The 15,117-nt window shown below is 57.1% G+C and overlaps 1 protein-coding gene across 9 annotated transcripts in view; it reads right to left on the reverse strand.

The window, feature by feature from the left end:
- NRXN2 (neurexin 2) overlaps positions 1-15,117 on the reverse strand; it is a 99,750-nt gene that overhangs the window by 2,658 nt on the left and 81,975 nt on the right. For all 9 annotated transcript variants that reach the window (XM_065936539.1, XM_065936542.1, XM_065936543.1 and 6 more), the window contains 2 exons: positions 13,041-13,366; positions 10,576-10,654 (listed from right to left, as the gene is read on the reverse strand). In XM_065936539.1, coding sequence (XP_065792611.1) covers positions 10,576-10,654; positions 13,041-13,366 — 405 coding nt within the window. The remainder of the gene's footprint in view (positions 1-10,575; positions 10,655-13,040; positions 13,367-15,117) is intronic.

Below are 15,117 nucleotides of genomic sequence, written 5' to 3' on the forward strand. Positions count from 1 at the left end.
TCTTATTATTGTTAAAACAATAATAAAACAACGGAAAGAAGAAGAAAGCAAAAAAAGAAAAGAAAATACATACACAGCCATCTGGGAAGGATGTACTTGCTAACATAGGGCCCAGGAGAACTACTGGGGAAGGCCTCTGGGGGTGGGAGCCTAGGTCTGATAGCTGGGGTCCTCTGGGCAGAAACTGCAATTCCCATCAGCCCCAAAGAGTGAGAACTACAAATCTCATTAGCCCTTACAGGGGTGTAGACCACAATTCCCATCAGCCCCTGGGTCAACAACTACAATGCCCATCAGCCCCCTGGACAGCCCCTCTCAAACCAAAACACTGCAACCCACTGGTCTGGGGCAGAAGGGAGCTGAGCCCTGGGTCTAGGGGGCTGGTGGAAGCACTCCCTCCTCTTGAAGAGGCAGCTCTGGGTCTGGTGGGGGTGGTAGGTATCTCCTCTAGTACTCCTTCCAGCTCAGCTCAAGCCATGCCCCCCATCTGAGTGCTTATCTCTGATCTCTCTCCAGCATTTGATCTACACAGATCACACCACAGGCCTCCCACCCCATCTATGGGAAGCTTCTCAGGACTCCATTGGCAGATCCCTCTGTCCCATGCAGCCAGGCCGGCCATGTGCCACCACCACATCTTGGCACCTCTTCTCCTCCTCCCCCCACCCAAAGTGCTCTGGTCTCTGTCCCGCTGTTCAAACACCTCTGTTGATCCTCTGGATCACAAGCTCCAGCAATCTGGCAGAGCCGTCCTTGGTCACAGTAGACAGCTCAGCCAAGATCTTGCTGTTCAACTCACAGCCTCGCCAAGCTCCTCAGGCTGCTCTCCCCACCAGGATCTAACCTCCCCCTGGGCACGAGCTCACCTGCACCCCAGATTGTGAAGTCTCTGAGCACCTGGCCTTCCACAGGCTCAGCCACCCTGGAAAACTGAGCCAAGAACAGAGAAGCATGTTCTGTGGGGCTAGGACTGTCCAATACCAGCCTGTCATGGAGGAGAATGCTGAGGCCTAGAGTGGGCAGGACTTCCAGGGTCTTCCAGGCGTCAGTGTCAGGATACTTGAATGAATGGACTATCCAGTCCCTTCTGTGGCTCTCAGAAGCCGGGGAAGGGTCATGTCTCACAAGGAGCCCAGAAGGCCTGACTCGTCCTCCCCATGCCTGCAGGAATCTGCTAGGCTGCTTACCTCTTGGCTTGGATTTTAACCTGGGAGGCCATGACCTGTTCTATCTTGAATTCCTGTGTGACTGTGGGTAAGTTACTTTCATTTTCTGGGCTTCAGTTTCCTCATTTATAACATTAGGGTATTCGGCTCTAGGCCCAAAGTGAGGCCAAGGCCTGGCTCCCAGCCTAGGGATGAACATAGTTGGTCCCCCATCCCTACCTGAACCCTACACCCACCAAGGATAGCCCAGCAACCTGGTCCCTAGATCAGGGGCAAACTCAGCTGTTAGGTCTGAGGAGGAGGCTGGTAGCCCCTCAAATGGTGGCATCTGGGCCCAATTATGACAAAGCTCCCTTCCCTGCATGAACCCTGAACACATAGGGTACTCACTGCTGGCCCACATCACCTACCCTCTTCCTGACCTTTTGACTTCTGTTCAGAGCACCTTCCCCCTGCTGATAACTCACTCATCCTTGAATCCAACCAAGCACCTCCTCTTCCAGGCAGACCTCCAGATGCTCCTCTCTGCCCTAGATGCCTCTGACACCATGTCCCTATTCTGTCCTGGAGGCACAGGTTTGAACTCACTGCCAGGAAGGCCCAAGGCCCATCTGTCTCTCCCGAGTATCCAGCACTGGGCCTGGCACAGAGCAGGAGCTCACTGTGTTTTGACCAGAGAAGGAGAGGAAATTTCATCAGGCATTTCCTCTGAGCCAGGCCAAGCTAGGTATCTGAGCAAAAGGGCTGGGAGCCCCTCTCATAGGACAGAGCAGCTGGCTTCTGAAAATCTTTCCTCCCCAACACCCCCGCCCCCCACCCCAGGCAGCAGACACTTCTGAGAGTTCAGCCTGGCAGGAGCTGCCCCATGGGCCCAGCTCTCACCCACAGTCCCCTCTACCTTCCATCTTAGACTGGGCCACCAGTTGTTCCTGGAGACTTTAAGATCAAGGCTTGTCCTAGACAGGCTTCTCCTTGACAAGCTAGCTATAGCTGGGGCTCCAGCAGAATGCCAGGCCCACGACATGGGACCAGGAGACCCATGGTGGGGACACATCACAGCACAGAGGGGGTTGGTCAGGCTGATCAGGGCACAGATCTGGCTGTCTACCCTCTTATTCATCCCCACCCCGCTAGATGAAGGTGTTCAGGGGCCTCAGGCCTTGGATCACAGACAAGTCCTGCCCATCCTGAGTCTCCCACCCCACAACCATTTGCTGTAATTCACTGGTTCTTTAAGTCCTTGGGGCACACAGGCTCCCAACGTCCCCCTGTAAAGCACCCCACTTCCCTCATCCCCACCTCCAAACCCTCCCAGGTCTGGTCACATTGACCTCTTGCCCCTGCCCTTCAACCCCAGCCACTTCTTGCCTCCATCTCCAGGTTGTGGTCCTGCATCCTCAGCTCCTCTGGGGCTTTCCCCTGGGTCCAAGGCCTTGAGGGCATCTCCTGAGGGTGTCCTACCCTCACCCACATCCCCCACACTGCCACACCTGCCCCTTGATGCCCCCTTCTCATGGCCCTGAATACAAGCCTCCATCCCCCACACCATGTCCCCCCTGGGCCCCACAACCCCTACCCTCTCCACAAGACAACACACTACTGCAACCCCACACTGCCTTCCTCCTCCAGCATCCACTCAAGCCAGCCTGGGCTCTGTGGCAGTCAAGTCACACTCAAAATAGGGTACCGGGTTTTCCTGAGGTCATTCATCAGTCCAGAAATGGTCAGGCAAGCTTGCCCCAGTGAGGAGTTAGTGGGGCCTAGAGGAGGGGAGAAACCCTCTGAGACTCCTCACTGCAGAAGTCCAGCTGGGGGCTCCCCAGGTCGCCCTTCCCACTGGGCATCTGGGGTATGGACTCAGGAAGAATCATGCTGCCTGGAATCCTGGGTCCGGTCCCACACCAATGGTGCACACTAGGATGGGGTGCCCCTGGGGGTCTGATAAGGGCCCTAGACAGCCTCTCTCACCGCCCCCACTTCAGGCAAATGTAGCACTGGGGGAGTATTCACAGGGGCATTTATCATAGATACCTCTCAGCCACTGCTCTGCAACTGAATTTCAGTGCATGGCAGTCCTCTTACTAAAGGGAACTCCATTCCAGCCAAGGAGACCACAAGCCACTCCCAAGCACCCTCCTCCCCCAGCAAACCCTGCCTCTGGGGGCTGCTGGCCTGGCAAGCCGGACCCTTTCTGCTTTTAGGGCACAGAAGGCCCTTGACTGGAAATCTACCCAGGAACCCCATTCCCACCCAAGCAAGATCTGCCCAACTTCAAAGAAGCATCTAGAACTGAGGCTGAGAGAGACGAAGCAATCGGCTGCCTGAGGCCTCATCCACCAGCCCTGGGTGCCCTGTCCAGGCTGTGATGTTAAGAAGGCCACTAGTCCAGCATTTTAATGTGGATTAGAAAAACGGCAGCCCTTCAATGCGGCCACAGCCCTGCAGGCACACGGTTTGGCAGATTGTATCTTTGTGCAAAATTGAAAAAGACATCCTAGCTTGCTGGTGGACACAGCCCCGCTCCAGGGTCCAGGACACACGGCTTGGCAAGCAGAGCACTGGCGAGATTTCAGCCCTTACTCACCTGCTCACCTGTTCCAGCAGAGAACAATCTGTGCAAATGTGTGCATGGCCTGAAGGGTGCCGGCCCTCCCCACCTGAAATCCCCGCACAACAGGGGCAAACAAGGGCCAAGGTGGAGCCAAGGTCTGAGACGGTGCGGCGCATCCTGTGTACACACACGTGCACCCACCCCTTGGAGGGGCCTGTTTCTGTGCACCTGGGCCTGTCTCTAAGCATGTGTGTGCATGTGTGCGCAGACATGAACCTTGATGGATCTGGGCACGTAAGCCCACATGGCAGCAAGTCTTAGCGGACGTGCGAGCATGTGAGTGAGTCTGTGCTCTGTACGTGGTCTGCACGTGGTTTGTGCGTGGTGGTCTGAGCTCATGTGTGCCCGTGTGAATGCATGAATGTGTCCCTGAGAAGAGGACAGCCTACCACCGTCGGCCTGAGCACACGCCGTGTGCCTCTGTGACCACCTTCTTCCTTCGGGCAGTGAGACTACATTTCCCAGCATCCCTTGCAAGTAGGTGTGGCCATAGGAGGGAGCTGTGGGCAGTGCCAGTACTGGCCCATAAACACTCCAGGGTGTGAGCCTCTGCACTCTTTCTCCTCCTTCCAGTGACCTTGCCAACCTCCTGTTGAAATGGAGGAGCCACAGGTTGGAGGACCTGGGTTCCCCAAGCACTCCTGCTGGTCACCCAGGTAGGGCTTCCCCTGAGTGAGAAACTTCCCTTGAAGGACCCACTCAGACTCGGGGGTTATCTGTTACAGAAACACACATTACCTTCACTAGTACAGACACAGCCCCAAGTGGGTGTCACATTAACAAAAACCCGTGGCCCTCAGGTAACAATCCAAGGAGATGGATTTGGAGGCTGGAAAGAGGCAGGACCACAGAACGCAGCCGCAGGACAGCTGGCATCTTGGATTGGGACCCACCCCACGCCTGCTGAGGCTGAGGCACTAGGGGAAAGTGCTCAGAAAGTCAGGATGGCAGGGCCGGCTGTCACCTCCTGCATTTAGTAACGTGTTACAAAAAGAGACAATGTTAGACAGGAACTGGTGGGTTTGCAACAGAGATGAAGGGACCAGAGAGCCCAGAATATGAGGCCTGCGAATGTCAGAAGAGCCACTGCCCCCCACCCCCAAATCTTAACAGAGAAGACTGGAGACGGCTTTCAGGGACAGTGGCCCAGTGACACTTCCGCCTGAATGACAGGGTTCAACCTGGCTTCTAGGATCAGAATAAGGAAGCGGTTCTCCACCTGATTGTTCCCAACACCCTCAAGATAGTCACCGCTAAATTAAGAGGACAGAGAAACAAGGAAATAAACAGGTTTGAGAATGAGGCCTAGGAGAGAAATCTGAGTGTGGGTCTGTTGACTATTTGAGCTTCAAAACGACCTATCGGCCCCCAAATATGCACAGGAAGTGGACTGTCAAGGCTGTGGGGCCTCCAAGGAGGATGTTTTCCCAACACCCACCCAGAGATGGCCATGAAGGATAAAGGACTTGGAGGGACCTGCCAGAGGGCAGCACCAGGGCTCCAGACAGAGGAGAAGAAAGTTTCTCCAGACAGAAGAGCACAGTTTCAGGGGGAAATGTCCCCACCACTGAGAGCAGAGCTTCGAGCTGCCTTCTGACTGGATCTCCCCAATACTAGGAACTACAAGCTGCTGTGTGCCCTCCATCCTTCCCTTTGGATGCAGGGTTTTATGGTAGTGGTTGTCTCTGGTGTTCTGGGTGTGTGGGCAATGAGATCAATTATCCTTTTAGTTAATGGGTATCCAGACCACATATGGGTACCCAGGAGCTAAGTCTGGACCCTATAGAGAGGGCCCATCTTGCAGACATCCTCTCCTCTGAGAAGACTGTTCTAATCAGGGTGCGGGGAAGGGGGCTTTGGGTGTCTCCCTTGGGGAGGGGTGGGTGTGCTCAGTGTGTGGGAGAGAGTGGAATGGATTGTTTGTGACCCAAAGCCCAGACTGTGGTAGATAAATGGCTAGCTGGTCACCAGATCTGTTTTTACTTCCTCCTGTGAGCACAGCAGGGCCATGCCTCTCAGCCTACCTGGAAGCTAGGCTGTGCCACGGGACGGTGCTCTGGAGGGCAGCATCAGCAGGGCCCACATGCCCCCCTCCCTCCCAGGCCTGGCCCGTAAACCCTCCCCTTGTGCCCCTCCCATGCATCCCCTTCCACCACAACTAGGGAAGTCACGGTGCAGCTTCAAGGTGGACAGAGATTGACTCTGAATCAGCACTTGGAAAAGAGCTGCTCACCCATCAGGAAGTGTTTACGTGAAGGAGAAGTCAATTTCTATGTGTTAAACCATGGTGTTGAGAGCTTGTTTGTTATAACAACTAGTGTTATCTTAAGACAGGCTAGAATCTGAACACACCGGTGCCTCTGATTCTGAGCTAGATGTGTGGTTCTGAGCAAATGGGTCAGTGCCTGTGGAATTAAGCGTGTATGCCTCTGAGGCCCCGTGTATGTGTGCACAGGAGCAGAGCCTTGGAAGGGATGCACACATGTGGGCTACATGCATGAGGTGGCTTCTCTGGGTCTGAGCATGGGAGTTTATGTGAAGCTGGGTACACGTGTGTGTGCGGGTTGCTGTGGTCTGTGAGCTCATCTGGCGAACAGGGAGGCAGGCACTGTACTGCTTCTGAAGACGTGTGATTGGCCAGAGGGTTCACAGCTATGTAGGTGTGCTATGTGTAGCTGCGTGTATATCTCGGAGTGTATGAGTAAGTGTATGAGCAGCTGTGAGCGCCCACGTGGGTCAGTGCTGACCTGACTCTGCGTGTGTGTGCGTGTGTGTGTACACCACTGTGGGACTGAGTATGTGTATGCATGCCTTGAGGGGTCTAAGCACATGTGTGTGTCCAAGCTAAGGGGCCTGCAGGTGGGAATGAGATGAGGTGGGCCTTGAGAAGTGCCTCTCCCAGGTGGTAGGGGAAGGGTGCAGGTCTGTGGGGCTGAAGAAATGTGGGTCTGTGAGTGGGTCCCTGGGTCTGTGCACATACAGCCTGCCTGAGGATGTGCGCACACACACACGTTCAGGGGTTTCATATGAGCACACACTCGGTACACGAGGACATGCCTTTGAGGATGTGTGCATCTTAGTGATTGTGAACAGATGTGCAAGTGACAGTAGGTCTGAGCCTGAGTGTGTGCGTGTGTGGAGCTATGACACTCGTGCACCTCTGTGAGCCGGGGGCAGACATGGACATCCCTAAATTCACATGTCTGTGTGTACACACATGCGCTTGCACCTCAGAAAGTTTGCTCACGGAGTGTGTGTGCCTACTCAGAACATGCACACACACATCTGTGAACATCTGCAAGTCAGAGCTCACACGCAGGATTCTGTGACCTGAGCACATGTGTGAGCATGTCTGTGACACAGGTGGATTTGTATACGTGTGTGTGCCTCTATGAGCTGAGTGTGGATGTGGAATTCTGAGAGCCTCAGGCTCGTATACACGTGGTCCTTAAGGGTCTGAGCACACAGGCATATGTGTCTCATGAATATCTAAAATATGCGAGTGCTTTTGAACACGTGCATGTGATTCTGAACATCTGGTCTACCCCTCAATAGATGTGCACATGCACGCTTCAGTGGGGCTGTGAGTGCATGGATGTGCAGCTCTGAGCACCCACGGCTGCCTTGGTGGGTTAAAGACATGCTGCATGGCACCCTCGTGTAGCTGGGCTCGTGTTTGAGTGTGAAAGCTGTGGGTCTGAGCAGGCAGACACCTGTGAGCCCGCATCTAGGTGAGGAGCCCTAAGCACACACATGCAGGACTGGGGCTCTAAACACGTGTGTGCTTCTGTGAAACTGTGTACATCTGCGGGGTTGCCTGTGTGTGCCAGACTTCTGGGGCTCTGAATACAAGCATGTCTCTTTAGATCTAAGCATATGTGCGCCTCTTTTAGCCTGGGCACAAGTGGTGTGTGCCCTTTAGATTTGAATATATGTGGACCTGTCGAAGTGGACATGAATGAGCTTGCCAGTAGGTCTATAAATGTGTGTGCCAGGATGTGGGCGTGCCTCTGGTCAGACACATGTGTGCATGTAGCTGGGTCCCTCTGTGGGTCTGAGCATGTGAGTGCACTTCTGTGTGTCTTAAGAGGTGAGATCCCTACAGGCCAGGCCCATAACACAGGGTGTGGGTCAGGCCGGCTAAGACAGCGTGGGTGGTGGGTCACAGTGCCTTCTCTGCAGGACATGGCTCCCTAAAGGCACTCCCACTAGAAAGAATCTGAACACCGCATCCATCAACACAACGCCCTTCTTCGGCTGGGCAGCACCCTCACTAAAGTGACTGTCAGATGATGGGTTCTCCAAGCTGGGGCACCTGGGGAGGAGCTCAAGTCAGTAGAAGGTGAGAAACATGTCAGGGATGACCTGAGGCTTCACAGCTAGACCCCAGGGAAGAGGATCTGGTAGGTGAGAGAGGTGCAACGAGCCTGGGGCCGGCCCTAGGTAGCTGCTGTCTCTAGCCAGGCTGCCTCCATCTCTGACATTGACCTTGGAGACCAAGGAGGCCTGGTGTCTGCTGAAGAAAAAACCTCCCTGCACTGGGGGCACAAGAGGGGTTATGGCCCGAGCCCCTCCCCCTCCAGGTGGGACGTGTCATGGTCTAGGGACCCTGGAGTCATCTTGGCCCTTGTCTGGCCTCTCATTGAGATAAAAATCCAACTTAAGCATTTCAGAGCAGCGTGAATGTGGAGGTGCAAACATGTGCGATGCAGATCTCAAGGTGGGTTCCATGGCTTTTTTCTGGATGCTCAGCATGCCCTCTGCCCGCCCGCCCTCTTATTTTTAAAGGCTGGCCCACCAGCCTCTCCCCAGCCCCCAGCCTCCATTCCTCCTCCGCCCTCCATGGTCCCCTCACAGCCAGGCCCCTGAGATCCTGGGTGGGGTTGGGAGGCTCGAGCCTCAGTGGACGGTGCATGGCCCCGGGGTGGCCCTGTCTGTCACTGTAGGACGGCCACCTGCTGGGCCCAGGGAAAGCAGAGACATCTCCACTCACCCCAGCAGTTGACATCCCCAAGTGTGCAAACACGTGCGGTGGGGCCAAGCAGTGCCTTTTTCTCGTGACCACACAGCCTTTTGTCCCCAGAGTCCCATCCCGGGGCTCCCATGGGACCCTGCAGCACAGCCCCTCCTGCAGGCCTGGGCTGGAAGTTCCGTGTCCACCTACAGGAAACCCCTTCAGTGACTAGTCTGGGGAAAAGCGGGGTGCGAGGAGGGTGCTCTGTAAAAGGTGCCAGAGTCCCACAGCCTCCCAAAGCAACAGTGGGTGTGAGGGTGCATCCCTGAGCCAAGATCACCAAGGGAGATGGGGTAGCCCCCCAAAGAAGAGCTTCCCATAGTGGAGGGCATCCGTCCAGAAAGCACTGTCCTGGCTGTGGGTGTGAAGACCTTTCCAGCCCAGTAACCAGAGGCTCCCCCAAGTCCCTCAGGGCCCAGGACTGCCAGAACAACTCCCTCACTCTAGCCTCACTCTAGGACACAGGGCGGTCAGGCATCAGCCTCTAGGCCTAGAGGCCTGCGCCCCAGAAATCCCTCACCCTTGGTCTCTGCCCCAAGGCTCCAGGGTCTTCTGGCTCTGCCCACACTCCTTCCATTGAATGGCCACATTTAGTCTCCTTCCATGCCCTCTGCAGCCCACCCTCAGCTTGAGTGGCTCTTCTGTGGCTGGTAGACCCCCCAGGCTCACCCCCAGGCCAGATTCACAGGCTCTGCCCAGGTCACACTGCCCACCTCAGCTGACCCCTTCACCCTCCCCGACCCCAACCCTGCAGGCACTTGCCCCAACCTCCAGCTTCCAGAACTAACAGCCCAGCCATCACACATTGCAAAGTAACGGGTAGCAGTCTCTGCAAAACCCAAGCAAGAGATGAGGCTCCTGGGAGCTCATCCAGGCCACCACCAAGGCCCACGTGCTCCTATAGGCCACATTCAGTTTCTCCATTCCCACTGCTGGCCTCACATACGAGGAACTCAGCTCCTCCCAGCTGCCACCCTCCCGCTCACGTGCACCCACTGTGCCGCTCCACACCCCATACTTCTCGGTTGGCACTCAAGGCCCACCCCTGCTTTGCCAATCTGGTCTCTTTCTGTGGGGCTGCACCCTTCTTTCCAGCTAGAAGCATCAAGCAGAGGCCTGGAATGCCTCCTCCAGGAAGCCTTCCCTCCCAACTCTGCTCTCCTCCCAGAGCAGCTCCCCAGGCCCAATCTCCCTGGGGACCTAATGCCTGGCTGGGGCACCTCCCACCTAACTCCCCCAGCTTGGCCAGGGAGCCCCAGGATTGTCTGGCCACCTCCCTGAGACTGGGAGTGAGGAGGGTTCAGGAGCCAGCAGAGACCTCCTCTTCTAGTGACCAAGGGAACACTAGGCCTCAAGGACTGATGTGAATTGCAGTTCTGAACCCAAGAGCTGATGGGAATTGTAGTTCCTAGGCCTGCATTCCCCATCCCCACACTCCATCCTCCAATACACCATAAGGACTCATGGGACCTGCAGTTACTCATCTTAGGGTAAATTCTCCCTCTTTCCCTCCTGGCATCCCTTGGCCCTCAACCTTAGAACCCCAAGCTAAGGACCTCACTACACTACCTCTGAGGGCTGTGGCACCAAAAGGCCAAAACCTGCCTCACCAGGGAGCACTCACGGGGCCTGCTGATAATGGCAGGAAGGAGGGGAAGCTATCAGGAAAATTAAGGCCTGGCAGCAGGCCTCTGGCAGGGCTTGGGCCGGGGGCAGGGACAGTCGCCCCCCTCCCCTCAGCGTCGCAGTGGGCCCGGGGCAGGGGAGGGGGGAAAGGCACTCACCAGTACTGGGTTCACACTCCTCCAGGTCCTCGTCATCGCTCGGGCACTCGGCCGAGGCCACCAGGAGGTCATCTGTGTTCTGGGGGGCGAGAGGAGGGTGGGGGGGAAAGAGGAGGATTCCAGGGTGGGTCAGCAGGCCCCACGGCCACCTCCTGAGTTATGGGACAGGATGGGGGATGGGCCCTGGGCAGAGACACACACCCTGGTCCACACCCCAGCTCTCATAGCTTGCTGGGTGACCCAGGGGCCTCCACCTTCCCCATGCAAAGCAAGGCTGACTGAACAGCCCTGCCCTGCAGCAGCTCCCGTGCTCCTGGGGATCAATGAAACAGCACATGTTGTGCCTTTTATTTCTGGGAAGCTGGGGGGACTCAAGCCGGACCTGTGACTGCAAGACCAGCGCAAGAGGGTCCAAGGGTGGCAGGGAGGTGAGGCACAGGGGTCTCTGGAGGCTGGCATGGGCAGAGCACAACCTGGGGGGTTTCTCGGTCCCAGCCTCACCACCCCACCAGCCTCATCTCTCTTCCAACCCCCTTCCTGGAGCCCGGGAACCGGGCTGCACACAATAATTAGGGCTGTGGTTGCCATGACAACGGGAGTTGACTTTGTCAGCATTTTCTCTCCTCCTGATTGCAAAGAAAGAGAATCCCCAAGATGAGTGAGTGTAAGGGGAGGGGGGATACACAGGGGGTGACAGGGAAGAAACCCAAGGAGGGAAACCCAAACTCCAAGCAGGAAGGGAATTAAAGACTTCGGTGGAGGGAGCAGGCCAGGTCGAAGGTCAATGATGGGAGGAGTCTGGGCTGGGTAAGGGGTGAACCAGTCACATCCCACTTCTTCCCCACCCCCTGATCTCAGGACTCTGCAGCCCTCACCGAAGGGCAAGGTGGGGCCTGGAAGACTACTTTTCCTTCTGCTTCTCTCCCGGCCTCAGGCTCCACCACACAGCTGTGACCCCTACAACCCCACCCCTCTCTCCTGCCTAGACGGTCTGCCCAAGGCCTCACGTGAGACTGGATGTCCTTTTTGCCATCAGGCACGGGGTATGGCCAGTGCCCAGCCTTGGCTAGAGCCACGCCTTTTTCCCAGGGCTCCCCGCTCCCTGGGGTAAGGCCTGGCATTCGGGTCCCCTCAATTTTCTTGGCTCTGAAGGCAGAAAGGAAGGCGGTTCAGGCTTGACTCTCTTGCCTGGACAAGGCTGTCAGCCAGATCCAGGCCCCTTCCGCACAGACTGGCAGGGATGAGTGGATGGGAGCTCAGAGAGCCCAGCCCTCATTTACAGAAACTTCAGGCTGGTGGTGGAGGTAGGACCTGTCCCCATGACTGACCCAGCCCCTCTCTCACCTGGGACGACAGATGTCCCGCCAGGCCCAGAGGCCCGCAGCCATTGGCAATGGGGGACAGGAGTGGCTTGGGCAGAGGGAGCAGGGCCCTTAAGCAAGGTCCAGTGTGCCAGGTGCGAACCCCCACTCACAGGCCATCAGTGACCGACAGCAACAGCTAGAAAACTCAGCTGCACCCGGGGCTGCCTTGGTGAGTCACATATGCTCAGTCAGCTTTGGCCACCGGGAAAGTCAGGCCTCTCCTGTCCCAGCAGAGCCTCATTCTCAGATACAGCCCCCTCGGGTGCTCCCCTGGGTGCAAGAGGAGATGAACTCAAACCTGACCCGGGGAGAGCATCTCAGCAGGTGGGGCACGCCGGGGGGAGGGAGGTAAAGCCCCAGGGGACTATCTGCACTGCCTGGCTCTGAGCCGCAGGCTCGGAGGACACTGAGGCCTGCTACACGGTGGCGTCTACTCAGGGTCACACGGAGAGGGCTTGTGACGGGAGTGGGCTGGCAGTGCCACCGCAAGGACACCAGCCATCAGGGAGAGGCTGCCCCGGCCTCCACCAGCCTCTGGAGAAGGGCCGCTGCCGGGTGAGCCGCTGACCCCTCCAGCGCTGTCACCTCTGTGCCCTGCCCAGAGCGGTGCCATCCTGGCTTCCCCTGTCTCCCCCTCGATGCCCACACAACGCCAAGTGTAGCCTTCATTACTAGGCAGGTAGCAGGGGTCATTCCATCCCCCAGCCCAATTTGGTCTCTCTGGGGCTTCACCCATCTCTCCAGGTAGAAGCATCAAGCAGAGGCCTGGAATGCCTTCTCCAGGAAGCCTTCCTTCCCAGCTGTGCTCTCCTCCTATAGCAGTGCCTCTCTCATAGGTCGGGATGGTCTTCCCTGGTCTAGCTAGGGTACCTAACTTCCCCTCGACTCTGGGAATGGTCCCCCTAGAAAGAGTGGTCCCCTCCACATCTATGACATCCCTGGTTCCCAGGGTGACAAGCACTTCAAGAAAGGAGACCTTGCCGGCTCCATCTAAACCACCGACCCCTCAGAGCTTCCCGGGCGCTGGGGTTGCTAGGCAGACGTCAGCCCTACGCCCACCTGAATCCCCGCCCCTCGTCCGGCCGCTGAAGGGGCCCTCACCTGGGTGGTGCTGTCCCTCAGCGTGGGGGAGCGGCCCCGGCGCGTGGTGGTCGTGGCCATGGTGGTGGTGGTCTCCATGATGGTGGTGGCCATGTCGGCCAGCAGGGTGGTGGCCGTGGTCTCCGCGCTGAGTAGCACGGACGGCCCCTCCCCCACCAGGCGCAGGTGGCCCTCGGTCCGCACGTTGGGGTCGCTCTCGGCGGCCAGCGCCAGCACCTTGAGCCCATTGTAGTAGAGGCCGGACACCTGGCCCTGGAAGGGGCGGCCCTGATCCCGGCCCCCGATCTTGATGGCAGCCTGGCTGTTGAAGATGGTCAGCTGGCGGCCTGGGGGGTGGGGAGGGTGACAGAGAGGGGACAGGCAGTAGGGGGAGACCAGAAAGGGGATGGAGAAGGAGGGGGTGTCCAAGGCGGGGAAAGGGGTGGAGGTGGAAACCAGCAAGTAGGGGTTGGGTGGGGAGGGAGAAACGAGGAAGGGGCAGACACCAAAGGGAAAGTCCTCGTCAGCCACTAGCCCGGTCCAGCCAGCAGGGACCCTGGAGGGGAAGGGGCCCAGGGCACACATGGGCTGGGAAAGGGGGCCCAGCTCCCCACTCTCCCCACCATGCTCAGGCCTCTGGCCTTCCCACCCCCCCTCCTCTCTTGCTCTGGGGTCATCGCCCCCTTCTTTCCCTTCAGTTGGATCCCCATCTTCCCTCTCTGCTCCCCCCCAACTTCCCACACCCCGTGTCCAGCCCCAAGCCACGGAGCCCTCGGAAGCAGCAGACAGAGGAGATAAAAAGGCAGAAACGGAGGAGGCGACTGCCAGGCCACGTGGTCAGTGCGTGTCAGGGCAGGGATGGAGGTGAGGCCCGGGCGGACAGTGCGTGGGGGGAGGGCCAGCATGCGTGAGGCTAGGAGCAGCCACGTGGACCACACTCAGCCCTCCCAGCCACCACCCGGCCCTCGGACCTCTGGCCAGGCTCCCCTCCTCCCCTCGAGGCTCAGCCACAGCCTGGGGATCACACCCTGGAGAACAGAGTCCTTCCTCCCCGCCAGGGTGTGCAAGCACAGAGTTGGAAAATGTTAAAGGGACCTTGCTTCGCTCGCTGACAGCCAAAAAAACCACTCCAGCTCCAACCTCGCTCCTCACTCAGCAGTGACACCTCAGAATTCCCACCTGGGTGGGCTTTGGCTGTTCTGTTTGGTTTTAGTGGATCTGGGGGTCAGTTTAACCCTCTGAGTTTGTTGCTTTGGTTTGGTTTTTAGAAAAGATATTTATTATGTTTAAGTTTAGATTTAACTTTGGTTTTGATGTTGCTTATTTTGTGGGGGGAGGTGGGCAGAGGAAGTACTAGGTTGCCCCCTGCTCCCCTGGACCTTCAGCTGCTGGCGCTGGGGGTTTAAGGCCTGGCTTAGCCCTTGTTAGCCTCTGGTTAGTACCTCGTTAAAGATCTGGTTTAGAGTTAGGTGCCTATAAGCCCTGCCCTGAAACCTGGGCTGAGGACAGTCCAACTTGTGAAACCCACACTCCTGCTGGAAACGGGTTCCCCGGAACACCCAGACCTCTGGGACCCCCAGCCATCTGTCTGGCCTCTGGCCAATGATCGGCCATGGGTGTGTCTGCTCAGGCCCTCTGCTCAGCCTCTCCTCCTCCTGCAGCCCTCCTTCTGCCCAGTACCTCCCTCAGCCCTGGAGCAGGGCCATCATCTTCCAGAGGGGGCAGCCGGAGCCCACAGAAGCTGAGAACTAGTGAGTGGCAGTTCAACACAGGACCAGAGAGGCCCTGAGGATCACTGTGTCCAGTTTCTACCAGCACGCGGGAATTAGGAGAAAAACAAAGAGGAGAAGGTTCACAGTGGTCAAATGAGTTTGGAAAACAAACATTTCATAATTAAACAAGAGGTTTCTCTCTCGCAGGACTTCTCAGAGCCTTTATTAAATTGCATGTTCATACGCCTCTCCAAGAGGAAGAAACAGGATTCTGATTTCTCAAGCTCATTTTACCACAAGTCTCTCTCTCTCTTTCTTCTTCTTCCTTTTTTTAACCACAAATCTCTTTATCAAGAAGCATCTCATGGGACTTATGCTTCACAGGA

The sequence above is a fragment of the Muntiacus reevesi genome, chromosome 5 (assembly GCF_963930625.1).
Source record: "Muntiacus reevesi chromosome 5, mMunRee1.1, whole genome shotgun sequence".
Taxonomy (NCBI): domain Eukaryota; kingdom Metazoa; phylum Chordata; class Mammalia; order Artiodactyla; family Cervidae; genus Muntiacus; species Muntiacus reevesi.